Source organism: Capricornis sumatraensis, chromosome 16 (assembly GCF_032405125.1).
Source record: "Capricornis sumatraensis isolate serow.1 chromosome 16, serow.2, whole genome shotgun sequence".
Lineage (NCBI taxonomy): Eukaryota > Metazoa > Chordata > Mammalia > Artiodactyla > Bovidae > Capricornis > Capricornis sumatraensis.
Window position 1 is genome coordinate 44,086,711 of NC_091084.1, and position 15,308 is coordinate 44,102,018.

General features: G+C 49.4%; 1 protein-coding gene across 1 annotated transcript in view; it reads right to left on the bottom strand.

Annotated features, from left to right (window-relative positions):
* The window catches only part of AMPD3 (adenosine monophosphate deaminase 3), a 34,911-nt gene extending 21,501 nt beyond the window's left edge, over positions 1 to 13,410 (bottom strand). Inside the window, exons 1-2 of the mRNA XM_068988539.1 lie at positions 13,190 to 13,410; positions 2,031 to 2,235 (exon numbers count right to left, since the gene is read on the bottom strand). Of these exons, the coding sequence (XP_068844640.1) occupies positions 2,031 to 2,235; positions 13,190 to 13,410 (426 nt within the window). The remainder of the gene's footprint in view (positions 1 to 2,030; positions 2,236 to 13,189) is intronic.
* Between the last annotated feature and the right edge of the window lie 1,898 nt (positions 13,411 to 15,308).

A 15,308-nucleotide genomic window follows, 5' to 3' on the forward strand; every position in this document is an offset into this window, starting at 1 on the left:
GGATAAGAGATGCGGAAAAGGGAGGTACAAGACGGAGCACAGAGGGAGGAAGGCTGGGGCCCCCTCTGCTTCAGTTAAAAATAAAAGTCATTTTTAGTTTTGAAATGTTGTAAACATACAGACAAGCACTGAAGATGACAGACGCCTGTGCACCTAACTTCCAGAGCTGACAACTTTAACATTTTTTATCACTGTTTCGGATGTCTTATATGTTTACATAAATAGATCATCTCAGATGGCAGCTAAAACTCTACCCCCACCCCCCTCAGAGGAAGGTATATATCTTTCCCATGCATGTGTTTCTACTTTTACTTTTGTTTCCCCCTTGCTTTTTATTAAGGAAGTAGCTTCTCCTTTCCTGACTCCAGATGTCCCCATGAGGGGGTGTTAACTCCATTTTACACCTTCTGATGGCTTCTGAGAGCACAGGTGAGCAGACAACACCAGAGACAAATATGTTCCTGCCCACGACAAAGCCAAACACTTCATCTGCAGGACCGACAGACTCAGCATGGCACAGGGCTCGGGCCAGGCCTGGAGGTATCAGAGACGAGTTCAGCATCCCAACAGACCAGCCAGCTTGTTACCACTGCACACCTCAGGCCTGGCAGCAGACCCATGGGGGGCCAAGGCGACCTGCAAGGTCAGCCTGCCACTTACGAACTGGTGGCTCTCTGGGGACCAGTCGCCCAGTTCAGAGGCTCCGTGCCCTACAATGTACCAACAAGGAGACTGATGGAAAAGAGCTGGTTAACACATCAGCCAATGTCCTCCCTTCGACTGGCTCTCAGCCCCCTCTACTATCCCTTTTGGCCACTCTGCCCACATGCAGGAAGTTGGGTGGGCACCATGGATTCCTGGTCAGGATGCTATATCTCCAAACAAGGCCTGTGCTATTTGCAATCCAGCCAAAATCCCCATCCATAGAAAGGAACTTAAAGTATGGTTCATCCACACAGTGGAATATTATGCACCTGTTTTTTGTTTTTTTTTTTTTAAAGGAAGTTCTTGATATAATGATATAGCGTTATCTTCAAGATATACTGTTAAGGGAAAACCTAGGCTCAGTATAATGTATGGTAACCACCATTTGTGTAAAAACAAATAAATCAACTACATGAGCATAGAAAACATGAGCACGGTAGGTACACAGTTTACTGTGTGAGAATAAATAAGAAACCAAAACCAAGAACTGCCTCAGGGGAGGCGAATCGGGTAGCTAGAGGACTGACATAATTTGGGGGCCTTTTAAGTTATAAGCCATATGTGGAGATCTCCTATTGATTTTGTTAAAATAGAAGAAAATTTGTAAGAGTAATAAGTCACTCTGTCTTCTCACATACACTGTATATCCTAAAAGTACTGTTAAAAAGAAGAAAGAATAACAAGCCAACTGAGGCATGAGTAGTAGGTTGAGGGCCAGGAAGGCAGAACCAAACCTGGTGCTAAGTGATATTTCTCTTCAAGAAGCAATAAAAATTCAGCATCCAACCAGGTGAAATTTGCACATTTTCAGTGGCTGAGTTAACTGACTTGGTGCAAACTAAGCTTGATCACATTCTTGTTAAGATTCTCTCTTTCCGGTTCGAGGGTCTGGTCTGTATTTAAGAACATGAGTCCAAGCACAGAGGAAGAGCTGAATCAGCAATAACTGATGGCACGCAAACCAATCAACACCAGGACTTGAAACCATTCAACATCTGAGAACTCTGAAGGGCCCAAACTGGAACCATCTCCAGTGGGCTACAGGGAGAGCAGGGTTCTGGGCCCAGAGCCCATATGGAAACTACAGGCCACTTGATGTGCCAGCCTGAAGCCTCAGGCCGTCCCCGCAAGGACAGCAGTACCCTAGGCACACACCCACACCCGTCACCTTGCCTGGAACCCTCCTTCTCTACAGACGTCTGCCCGCCACCTCCCAGACACTCACAGACCAAGCCAGGCTTTGGGGTCTGGGTGTGACCCCAGGGACCCCAGCTTTTGCACAAGGCACACTATGCAACACTCACACAGCCTCCAGAGAGCCTTACCCCAGCACAGTAGTCTCCACTGATGGTGACCCGCTGGAACTCAGGCACGGCATAGGGTGCGGGCACAGGCAGGGGAGTGGCTCCGGGGAGCACGGGGGTTGCAGGAGATATGGCTGGACTGGCTGTCGGGGGACCCTTCCAATCTTGCTGTGTCGGCATTTGCAGAGACAGGGACTGGGATCGAATCATCTTAAAACTTTTCTTTCTAAAAGTCAAGGACAAGCAAAAGTGAGAGACAACAGCAGCTAATCGGGGAGAGTGGTGAAGACACTCTGTTACAGACATGGCAGGAGAATTTGGCTCTGATTAATCAGCGGTGCTGGCCCTACAGTTAAGAAGTTTCTAATTATTCATGCCTTCCTCTCACACGTGTCTCTCCACATGCAATATCCCAGACACCCCTCTCTGCAGCCACTAAGAACTGCTTGGGCTGCGTTTGCACGGCACGTGGAGCAAGTAAATAGGCAAATGTCTCAGGAGACAGAGAGCAGACCATGCAGCAGGGGTCTAACACCAAAGGCAGAAGAGGTGAGGACGATGTCAAACTGGCCAGCATGCCATCTTCAGATAAGCCAAACTCTGAGTTCCAGCCTGTGAAGGGTCTCAATTATAGTGCATTTCACAACGTTGATAATTTGGGGCCCTGGAGCCAGAGACTGACAGTCAGCCGGTCCACCTCCTGTTCTCACAAAGGAAGAGTCAGGGGTCCAGAATGTGAAAGGACTTCTACGAAGTCCTAGCCAGGCAGCTAGCACTCAGCTTCCCACCTCCCTGGCACCCCAGCTCCCCTGCTGCTCCTTCCTCCAGCCTGGCAGTACCGGCCACCTGCTGCTGGCTCAGGCACAGATCTGTAGCTCTGTAATGGGAAAGCGACTGATCAGCATCAATTTCACCTGCCATCTTGACCCCAAAAGATGATTTCACAAACTCGTGAGCTCATGCTTATTTGCAAGGCTGTTTTGTGAATACTCACCTTCCTCATTAACTAATCAGTCATGTTTCAAATGACACCACCATAAGCTCTAGGATCCCCGGGCAGGGAGCTCAGCAGCAGGGTGGTGACGCCATCAGCACTCCCCTCTCCCGTGTCTCTTTCTGTCTCCGAGGAAACCCACCACCGCTGCCCAGTGATGTCCAATGCCAGCAACCAGCTGACTGCTTGCCCTCCTGTGCCATGGGGCCCAGCAGTGTCCTGGGCACTGTCCCAGCACAACCAGAGCCTACAGCCACCAGCGAAGGACTCAGTGACAACCGTGACCCTCCAGAGCCCCTAGCACCTGCCCCCTTCTCCAGGCACCAGTGACAAGTACAGGGTGTGGAGAAATCGGTCAACAGACCTTATGACTGACCCGGAAGCAGCTGTCTTCCTCCTGGCCCTTGGCCAGACCTCTTCCCACAACCGATTTTTCAGGAAAACAGTTCCCTGCTCTGTCACCCACTGCTTGCCACAGCTCTTGGTTCTTATCTGCCCATATGTGTTATCACCTCCTCAGGGACCTGTTTACACTTGGAAAGTGGAGGTGGTCCTTTCTCAGAAGTCTGTCTTTGCCCTGCCCCTGCCCCTGCATAACAGATGTACTGGGTTGTTCAGGAAACCCAGGCTGAACTCCAGGAATATCTAGTCAGGCTTTTCTGAGCCCGCCATCCATCCATCACATGGAGCTGAGTCAAACATCCCATTCCAAGGAAGATGCCAACTCATGCCTGTCAATCATTCCTTAGAGGCAGGCTCACCGGAAGTGATGAGGCTCCCACTTTAGCATCTTTCAGATGTTCACACCTAGAGAAGCCATTACTTCGGGCTCCCTCTCATGTTCTGACAGGTTCAGCCAGACCCTGTAAGACTGGCTTCCATGTCCCTCATGTCTACCAGGCCACTGTTTTAATCCCTCTGCCGACTTGACCCCACAAGCCTCAGCCAATGTTGCCTGAGGACCAGTCCTGCTAAGGAGAAGCAAGGTGATATCTAAGAAGACAAACAGGTAAAAAAATTAAGAAAAAAAACAACACCAACCACGATCAGAAAGTTGGAAGGCTGCTTAAGGAAAGAGGCCACCAGGCTTATCCGAGAAATGACCATATTCCTCTGCCCCCATGAATAAGCCACCAGCTGGCTCCCCTCCTCTCCTCAATTCTCCTTCTTGAAGACATCCACGATGACTCTAGTCTTGGCCACCAGGTAAGCCCCAGAATTATCACAGGTGAACACAGACTTTGTAGGGGTAAGGTACAGGTTTAACAACAGATTGGGCCCAGACACCCTAGGCAAGTGCTTGGAATAAGCAGAGCTAACCATTAGGCTCGTCTCTAAGAAAACCGGAAAAACAAAACAGAGCGCAAGGAGAGGGCCCTGCATTCATCTTCTACGGCTGCACGATAAACACGAGCCCGGTGACCGCAAGCAACCCCCACTTGCTGGCCCACAGATCTATAGGCAAAACGTCCAGGTGGGCGCGGCTGGGCTCTATGCATGCCCAGGGTGTCAAAAGGCCAAAACCTGGAGGTTGGCCACACTAGCCTCTGAACTGGAGACCCTGGGAAAGAGTCCGCTTTCACGCAGGCGGTTGGAGAATTCATCTGCACGTGGCCGTACACTGAGGCCCTGGCTCCTCACTGGCTATGGGACAGGGCTTACCCTCTGATTCTTGCACACAGTGCCCTCCATCTTCTAAGCCTGGCACAGTGCCTGGCTCTGGCACTTGGAATTTCTGACCTCCCCCTCCGTGACCCCCTGAGAAAACTCCCTGCACTAAGTGCTGCTGTGACCAGGTCAGGCCCACTCACCTCCCTACCTTCAGGTCCACTGAGCCACACAGCACAACATAATCACAGGAGCGATGCCTCATCACATTCAGAGGGTTTGGAGATTAGGGAAGGACATCTCTGGGCGTTCTAGAAACTCTGTCTACCACAGGTCCACATCTCGTTCTCATTCTGTGCAGCTGAGGCTCAGCCACAAAGGTGGAGAGCGGCAGCTGAGTGACTGAGAGTGTGTGTGTGTGTGTGTCCCAGCCCTCTCATGGCTGTCTGAAGCCCCACCTGCGTCACAACAATGAAGTTACCAACTGCTTTTTCTGAATTATAGAACCATGCAGTATCCTGGCAGGAAAGGATTTTAAAGCTACACACCCCAACCCTCTAAGGGAGCCTTTGTCTGAATACATCCAGTGATGGACAGCTCACTACATTTCTGAATAAGACGTCAGCAGTCAACCATTTATTCAAAAACCATTTCCCAAGGACCTACTCTGAGCCATGCCAGTGCCAAGCATGCAAATACAAGGTGAGCAAAACACGACCTGTTGCCACTGTTAGAAAGCACTCCTTGTCATGGGCCAAGATCTGTCTACCCGCAGTTCCACCTGCTGCCCCTCGTGTGAGCCCTTGGGATACAGAGAAAGCCGGCTGGCTCTGCCAAAGCTGACCCACCCTCTCCCTTCCCCACTCGCAGGTCTACCTGGCAGAAACGCACTGCTGCCCAAGAACTGGCGGGGAGCAGGGCTATCAGGACACCAGCTCCAGGCCAAGCCCGCGGGCCCAGCGGGCCCGGAGCAGCTTTGTCCTCCCTCCTGGCCGCAGGGACCTTCCTGTCCCACCAGACCCTCGGCTCAGGACATGACCTGGGCGCCTGGGCTGTTGGCAGGCGTCTCTCAGCACCTGTCTGCTGCCCACTGTGTCTATGGCCCTTGCCTGCCCCTGCCACTCTCTGGGCTCCCACCCTCACCCTGCCCTTCCCTGCCCCTAGGCACTCGAGTTAAGAGCCCCAGAGCCTCCACGCTCTCCCAGAGAAGAGTCAGCATCTTCTCAGGGGCCTGCAGCTACTGCCCTGTGAGGTCTGGCCAGGGCAACCTTTCACCAAAGGCTCTGAACGACATACAGCGGGTCAGGAGGCACAGGGGATTTCACTTTACTCAACAATGATGTGCCAGGTCCTGGGGCTAGACGGGTAGACAAAATACTCCTCTGACTCCAGAGGCTGACCTCGATGTCCAAACATTTCAATAGATTACCAGCACACGACGTGGGTAGTGTGATGAGACGACCTGATCCCAGAGGAGGCTCTAACCCAGACTGAGGCTGGGAGCCAGAGAGCAGGAGGGTCAGAGAAGGCTCGCTGCCTCATTCTCAGAGGGAGAGGGGAACGTTCCCGAATGGGAGACTTGTTTGAAGCCCCTACACACACACACACACACACACACACACACACACACACACACACACACACTGCCCCCATACCCCAACCCTGCACACACACACACACACACACGTTGTTTTGGCAGCCCAGACCATTCCAGATGAGAATTACTGTGCTAAAGTCTCGAAGCAGGAGTCAGACTCCAGCACAAGGCTTTATGAACAATCTGAACCTGAATGGCGTTAGGTGGGCCAGGCATTCCCACTTCCACAGGCCCATCTGCTCCCACTGCTTCCACTGATTCACGTGCAAGTGGGGGCCTGGGTCTAAGCAGGAGAGCAGTTGAGGAGCTGACACCTACTCTGTGATTGAAACCAGAGGCCTCAGCCTGTCTGAAAGGGAGAAGGCGGGCAAGCTGACTATGACACATGCTGCATGGTGGGCGCCAAAAGGTGGGTGTGCAGAGGGCACATACTCGGTGTGTCTGACTGCATGGGTGCAGCCGACTTGCACACTGAAGCCCGCCGGGGATGAAGGCTCAGAACCTCCACCATCTATCCCTTCACCTCCCTGAGACCCACCACTGTCCTCCCACCGCTCCTGACCGTGTGTCGGTCTCTATGGACCTCGCTCTCCCTCTCCCAAGTTCTTCTCAGCTACTCTTCCTCCCCAGAGAGCACACTGAAGTATGGTCTTCCTTAAGTCTTAAACTCTCTTCTTAACTTTAAAAGCAGATAAATTAACCTGTTTCAAATGAAGCTCCTTTGTCAATGGCCCTGAACTTAGACGTGACTTACCCCTGATGCAAGAAGTTTCATAAAAAAAAATGATTTAGCTATGCTATGTTCGATTCATAACAAGTATGTTTCTCTAGTTTACTCAGGGCAGTGATTGTTCTGCAGGGCTAAATTTTTCAAATAAACTCTGTCCCCTTTTGTTGTTGTTCAATCGCTGAGTCATGTCTGACTCTTTGCGACCCCATGGACTGCAGCACACCAGGCTTCCCTGTCCTTCACTATCTCCCAGACTTTACTTAAACTCAAGTCCATCTAACAATCTCATCCTCTGTCTTCCCCTTCTCCTCTTGCCCTCAATCTTTCCCAGCATCAGGGTCTTTTCCAATGAGTTGGCTGTCCCCTTTATACTCTAAATAAAAAAAACTTCAGTGTGGCTTTTAAAAATGAAATTCATAATTCCTGTATCTGAACCAGTGCATGCTGAACATAATTGAAACTTCTTTCCATGACTCAGCGTCATCATCGCCTTATTCAGTCACCAGCTTAGAGACGTTTTGGCCCAAGACTGCTGTGCTTTGAATTCTTGCGTCTGATTTTCATAATTATTCTGTTTCCTCTCTCATTGTGAACTGGTAAACAACAAAAACAGGAACACTAATGATGTCTAAGCACGGGTGCTAAGCAGTCATCCTTATTAGCTCATTTAATTCTCACAAGGTAGGTCCATCATCCTCGTTTTGCAGATCAGGAAATAGGAACTTAAGGTCCTTGCCTGAGGCCACTCAGTAGTAAGACACAGGACATCACTTGAACCCAGCTGGTCTGGTTCCAAAGTCTGAGTTCGTAATCATGGCACAACATACCTGTGACTCTGCCTACAGAAGTCCCTCTCTCACTTTTTATTTGCTTCCTTAAATCTGTCACAGGATAAGAAACAAAATAACCAAGCTTATTAGAACTCAGTGTGAAACAAGAACAGAAGATGGGATGAGAGAATTGGGGGGATGACAGCTAAAACATATACAGGATTTCTTTCAGCAGGGAGGGGTTGAAAAAATGTTCTAAAATTGACTGTGGTGATGGTTGCACTTTGCAATATACTAAAAAACCACTGAATCATACACTTTAAATGAATGGATTATATGGCATGTGAATTACACCTCAATAAAGCTGCTTAAAAACGAGAAGAAGTAGAGTGCTGAAGGAGCCCTGATGCGCATTTTGGCTGCACATCAGATATTCTTACACGGTTGTCACCCATGCTGGCTACAGTCCGGCTATGTATATTTGCAGGGTGGGTGAGCTCTGGCTAGGTGAGATAATGAGATAAAAAGTGAACAACAGAGAGCTTCTGGGCGCCAGCAGGGTTTTTCAGTCTTCTTGTCTTTGCCTCCTAACTTTGATTCCATAGACAGCCTACCCCTCCCGCTCACCTTGACGCACCTTGAGTCTCAATAGAGGCCTGGTCAGTGTCATCTTCCTAAGGAGGCAGAGAGGTCCCCGCAGCAAGACGTCACTGCTGACCTCCTGATCTGGCCTGCAAACCAAGCGCCTCTTTGAGCAGCCTGGGGTGCCAGCTCCCTGGAGAGGGCCCCCAGCCCTAGGAGGTTTATGACTGAGCCCAGTTCAGCTCTTAGAACTGCTGGAATCCTGACAACAGCCTCCGTATTTTAAGGGCTCATCTTTCTTACTCACAATCCAAGTTTCTCATTCTTTTTCTAAGAAGCTCTTTTACTTCCAAGCTCTAGCTAGTGCCTTTACATTAGACTTTAAATAGTTTAAAAAAAATTTTTTTTTTAATAATAAGAGAGAAAAAGAGGTTTCCCTCCGTTTCATTCAGCAGCCAGCAATTACATCCTGGAGAGCAGTCCCCAGTGTCTCCACATGGAACCAAGGACCCCAGGCCTGACTGGAGACGGGCTAGCCTCGTAGTTAAAGTGTAAGGTTCTACATTCAAAAGACCTGGGTCACTTACTGGCTATGTGTCCTAATCTGCAAAATCAAGATAAGAATATCCACTTGATAAGCTTAATGTGGACCTAACAAAAGCAGAAGAGACTAAGAAGAGGTGGCAAGAATACACAGAAGAACTGTACAAAAAAGATCTTAATGACCCACGTAGTGAGGATGGGGAGGTCACTCACCTAGAGCTAGAGCCAGACATCCTGGAGTGTGAAGTCAGGTGGGCCTTAGGAAGCAATACTATAAGCAAAGACAGCGGAGGTGATGGAATTTCAGCTGAGCTATTTAAAATCCTAAAGGACGATGCTATTAAAGTGCTACACTCAATATGCCAGCAAATTTGGAAAACTCAGCCATGGCCACAGGACTGGGAAAAAGAATCCCAAAGAATGTTCAAACTATCATACCAATGCACTCATTTCACATGTTAGCAAGGCAATGCCCAAAATCCTCCAAGCAAGGCTTCAACAGTATGTGAATGGAGAACTTCCAGATGTTCAAGCTGGATTTAGAAAAGGCAGAGGAACCAGAGATCAAATTGCCAACATTGGTTGGATTATAGAAAAAGCAAGAGAGTTCCAGAAAAACATCTACTTCTGCTTCACTGACTATGCTACAGCCTTCATTGACTATGCTAAAGTTTGTATAAAAAACTGTGGGAAATTCTTCAAGATGGGAATACCAGACCACCTTACCAGCCTCCTGAGGAAACTATATGCAGGTCAAGAAGCAACAGTCAGAACTGGACATGGAACAATGGGCAGGTTCAAAATTGGGAAAGGAGTAAGTCAAGGCTGTATATTGTCACTCTGCTTATTTAACTTATATGCAGAGTACATTAGACAAAATGCTAGGCTGAATGAATCACAATCTGGAATCAAGATTGCCAGGAGAAGTATCAACAACCTCAGACAAGCAGATAATACCAGTCTAATGGCAAAAAGTGAAGAAAAACTAAAGAACTTCTTGATGAAGGTGAAAGAGGGGAGTGAGAAAGCTGGCTTAAAACTCAACATTCCAAAAAAAAAAAAACCTCAACATTCAAAAAACTAAGATCATAGAACTCAGTCTCATCACTTAATGGCAAATAGATGGGGGGAAAGTGCAAGCAGTGGCAGGTTTTATTTTCTTGGACTCCAAAGTCACTGCAGACAGTGATTACAGCCACAAAATTAAGACACTTGCTTCTTGGAAGAAAAGCTATAACCAACCTACACAGTGTATTAAAAGGTAGAGGCATTTCTTGGCATTCAAAAGTCCATCTAGTCAAAGCTATGATTTTTCCAGTAGTCAAGTATAGGTGTGAGTTGGACCATAAGAAGACTGAGCACCAAAGAGCTGATGCTTTTGAGCTGTGGTGCTGGAAGACTCTTGAGAGTCCCTGGAAGCAAGGAGATCAAACCAGTCAATCCTAAGTGAAACCAACCCTGAATATTCATTGGAAGAACTGATGCTAAAGCTGAAGCTGGCCACCTGATGTGAAGAGCAGACTCACTGGAAAAGACCCTGATTCTGCAAAAGACTGAGGGAGAGGAGTAGAGGGTGACAAAGGATGAGACGGTTGGATGGCATCACCGACTCAATGGACATGAGTGTGAGCAAACTTCAGGAGATAGCGAAGGACAGGGGAGCCTGGCGTGCTGCAGTCCATGGGATTTTTACAAAGAGTTGGACGCTACTGAACAACTGAACGACAAAGTTTAAAATACAGATTAACTTAGCCCACCGTAAGGTTGCTGCCCATCTCTGCTACAGGAAGTTGGACAGTTAAAATTTCCACGGGGCTTACCATGATCCAGGCCCTGCCCTAAGCCTTTTACATGTTAATTCCCTCACTGCTCACAACATCCCATGAAAGTAGCTCTTGACTGGTCTTACTTTACAGATGGTGAAAAACTGGGGCACAGAGAAGTTTCCTAAGGGCCCAAAGTCACAGAGCATCCCAGTGAGTGGCAGAGCACAGCGATCCAGGGAGCCGTGCCCACTCTGAGGTGGTGTCTGTGGTGGCAGTGGAGAAACGGGATGTCTTTCTCCTACCACACTATCACTGCTCGCCAACACAGTTTAGGTTCTGGGCTGGATCCTTGGGATACAGTAAGAGCCAGACACAGTCCTCAGGGAGCTTCCAGTCAAAGGGGGCAGACAGATGCAAACCAAGACCACCATAACCTAACAAGTAGGGAAAGAATGAAACTTCTGGAGAGAAGGTTGCTGAGGAATTTCTGGAAACCATGGAGCGTCATTTGGACTCAAGAGTAGGAAGGCTAGCTGTTAGCCTGGCCATTGATAACAGAAGAATCTCTTTTGCAGATGTCAGGTCCAGTGTCTGTAGGAAACTGACCTCAGAAACCTATCATTTCTAGTAATGCAAAATGTCAGGACTCCTTTTCTTCTCATTATTAAGGGTCCAAAATGCTCAGTTCAGAAGACAGCAGGTCCTGCAGAGCATTCACTTCATAACATCTATTCAGCCAGCAAAGTACGGGCAAGGGGCTCCACAGTCAGGCTCTGCTTTACTCTCCAGGGTAACTTGTGACCACCTCACTGGCTAACGACACCAACGACCCCTTCACTTTATAGGCTTACAGCCCCTCAGAGGAAGGAAAGCACTTATATTCTGCACAGTAAAGCTCTGTTCTTGCCCTTATACCAATACTTGATTTTTTACTACTTTCCTACAAAATGTTACCAAAGTACTGAAGTTCTATACTATCAAGAAAGGAAAGGACTTGCCTTTTAAAATGAGGCGGTACCTTAGGAAGGACCTGCGATGGACTGGGTCGCAGAGAGGGCTCAGGTTCCACTACGCTAGCTATTCAGGTCCGCAGTGTGCCGGCCAGGCGGGCACCTAGCTAGAGCCCCACCAGACACTTTCTCAAAGCTTTCTATTCTTTAACTCTGCTCTCCCGGGTGAGATGGGCTTCCCAGATGGCTCAGAGGGGAAAGACTCCACCTGCAAGGGAGGAGACACGGGAGATGCAGGTTCAATCCCTGGGTCGGGAAGATCCCCTCAAGAAGGAAATGGCAACCCACTCCAGTATTCCTGCCTGGAGAATGCCATGGAGAGAGGAGCCTGGCGGGCTACAGTCCACGGGGGTCACAAAGAGTTGGACACGACTGAGCAACTAAGCACACAGCACAACACGGGGGAGATGAACTGAAAGGTGAAGGCTTCCCAAAGCACTTAAAGATCCAAACTACTTATCAGGGAGCACAGGCCAATCTGATCTGGGCCCTGTCTACCCCTCCAGATGCAGATCATGGCACTTCGCCCTTAACCACACCTCGACCGTACGCAGGCCTCCCTGAAGATACCCAAGGGCCTTTGTCCTGGCTCCTCCGCCTGTAAGGCGCTCACCCAGCTCTACAGCAGCTGACTCCTTTACACCCTTGCATCAGCTACGATGTCACCTTCCCTAACTACCCAATCTGAAGAAGGACTCTCCCTCTCCATGTGTCAGCTGGCTTCTGGCCAGGCTTGGACAATGGCAACCAGCGGGGGAAACCAGAACGTGCCAGAGAGATTAAAGCCAGGTATCTCTCGTCTCCATCTCTGCCTTTGGAGGCCATATCTGGAGCTGTTGCGTCACCCCACCTAGGCTCCAGTTCTATTGGAAAGGCCACCACAGTTCCAACTCCTCTACCCGAAGCTCCAGCAACCCCACTTCCCTCCACTGTCTCTGGGTGACAGCTGCTTCCTACCGTGTCTATTCTCTGGGCAGCCTCTCTCCCCACTGCTTGGTTCTCTATCACCTCTGTAACCAATTTCCGGAGAAAACATCCTACTTCCAATACTCAAGGAGTTTCTGCTTTTCTGATTAGACTCTGACTGACACAGCAGTTATCACAACTTGTCATTTCTCAATTAATTCGTCCAGTCAATTATTGTCTAGACCAACTTAAGCTCTACACGGCAGGGACTATATCTAGTTCATTAATATATCCCCAGTGCCCAGCACAACACCTGGCAAATAGTGAGCTGAGTTAATTAACAACACAAAGTACTTGTCAAGTGATGAAAGAAGTAAAATTGATGTTTCCCAAGAAGTCCTCAAGTTTCTAGAAAGAAGATGCAAATGTTATTTAGAAATTGTGAGTATTTAGGTACATGATTTGTTTTTAAAACAGTAGAGAAAATGGTTTTCGATCTTTGCAACCAAAGGCACAACACCCTTCAGTGAATACATGGTGAGTTAAATAGTCTTGGTTAAGAACTAAACTCAGCTCCCAAGACAGCCGATTTCACACAAGGCGCCTCATCACAAGACAAGCATCTGCAGCCCACCTGTGTCTACACAACCCTACCCAGGCTCAGGGGGACAAACCTTTTTGCCGTCTCCAAAGACTTCTGCTCCGCCAGCTCCTTCTGCAGCTCCCTCTCCTTGGCCTCCTTCTGTCCAATGGGGCAGTCCTCGGGGACTGTGAAGAGGGACAGGGCATCTTTGCTGTCCTCTTCTCGGAGTACTTTAGCAAACACCTTCTCGGCCAGGAGCCGGACTTGCTCATCCACCTCAGAGATGTTCAGCTTGGGGAATTGGCGCGGCATCTCGGCTGGCAGAAAAAGAGAACCAACGTGAGCCAAGAACTACGAGACCACCTGAGTCACTGGTGTGCAGGGCAGGAGAAGGCACTGAGAAAAGAACCAGCTGCCCCAGTCTTTGGGGTCAGCTGTCTACTCAGGAATTCCCCGGATCAAACCCAACAGGCCAATTTTTACAACTAGCTCCCTAAGCGAGTGACTGTGAAAGCTACAGGCCCACTTACACCTCATGAGAAAGCAAACGTTCAGAAGTGAAAGCATGAACTGTTCAACCAGGGGTTCTACTGTTTCCCAAACCCAGGGAATCGTCATGAACGGGCAAGCCTCACCCTTCCCACCTCCTGTGGAGGGGAGAGTTCAGAATCCCCTCCTGTAGATGATGAGGCGGCCGTGCGGGGTGCTACAGTGACCAAACCTGCTCCCCACTGCATAGAGAGGAAGGCCAAAGCCCAAAGGCTCGAACGGTTGGCGTAAGAGCCCAGGAGATCCACAGCTGCATTCCTCACTACACAAAATGAGAACTGTTGCTGAAAGGAAACCACAGTTGCACCATCTCCCAAACCCTCTGGAACTTCTAACAGGACAGCCAATAACATAAACATCTGGGGACAGGGAGACTCTACCTCTCACAGCCCAGCTGAAGACTCACATCCTCAAAGCAGCTTGCCCTTACCTCCTCTGCACACCGGCTTCTCACTATCAGGAGCCAGCCTAAATCACCTGGTTGATTCTTTTCTTTGCCTGTCTTTCAGCACGTATATAGCACGTAGTAAGTGTGCTCTGTCAAGCCCTATACATGTACTAACTCCGTTAATCCTAGTTGTTCCCATTTTACAGATGACAGAATGAAGGCACAGACAGCTAACTTGCCCAGGGTCATACTTCTAATAAGCAGGCCGTGACCTGCACTGTTCCCAGCCACTGGCTCCCATCCCTTTCCTCTCTGAGCCTCTGCTCAGGGGCTCTGAGCCCACAAATCTGGTTCGGGCATCTGTCCTCTGAGCCCACGAATCTGGTTCGGGCATCTGTCCTCTGAGCCCACGAATCTGGTTCGGGCATCTGTCCTCTGAGCCCCTAAACTGTGCTGCTTCTCTCCGCCCATTTGGGGGTCAGGGCAGGTCCCCTTGCTGTCCCCAGCATCCCACCTATGGAGCAGACCAATACTGTATCCCTTCCACAAGCCACCTTCGCCAGGAACAGCTCCAGGAGAGGAGCTTTCTGTCAATCCAGTTTCTTTAAGGAGGGTTTAAAGAGGGATGGTGGTTTCATCAGGCAGACAGAGGATGAAGGTTGAGACAGTGCCCGGCTGTTCTCTGGCAGGGAAAGGAAGCACTTTCAGGGAAGGAGGGACACTGGGCAGTTGGGGGCAGTCACTCTCTACACCTCCCCGTGTTCTCATCTGTGAGATAAAGGAATTGGACAAAGTGGTCTCCAAGGCCCTCTCAGTTCTAAGCACCGTAATTCTAGGTACCAGTGAGGTTTCTGGTTCCAGGCAGGCTTGCTGCTCTGGTCTTTTCTGCAGCCTGCGGATCTAATTCATGACACAGACAGGCTGCTTAAAAGGCAGGCTATATAGAGAGGTATTCTATAAAGCCTCTGCAGGCCCTTAAACTGTGAAACCAATTTCCTCCTTCCTTCCGCCCCCAGGGCCAGGCCTTTCCTGGGCCTCTCTCACCCCTCGGGACTTGAGTGGGAGGAGAGAGGCAGCCCAGGATGCAACTGTGCTGGTCTGTGGCAGCAGAGACCAAGATAAGCATCCTGCAAAGACAAAGAGGAACAGCTGGCTATGGAGATTTCCACACCCTGATAGGAGAGAAGAGGAAGCTGGAAACCATCAGAGCAGAGGCCAGAGAAGAAAGTGACAGAAGAAAGAAATGGAAGAAAGACAAAGAGCTGGACCCAGA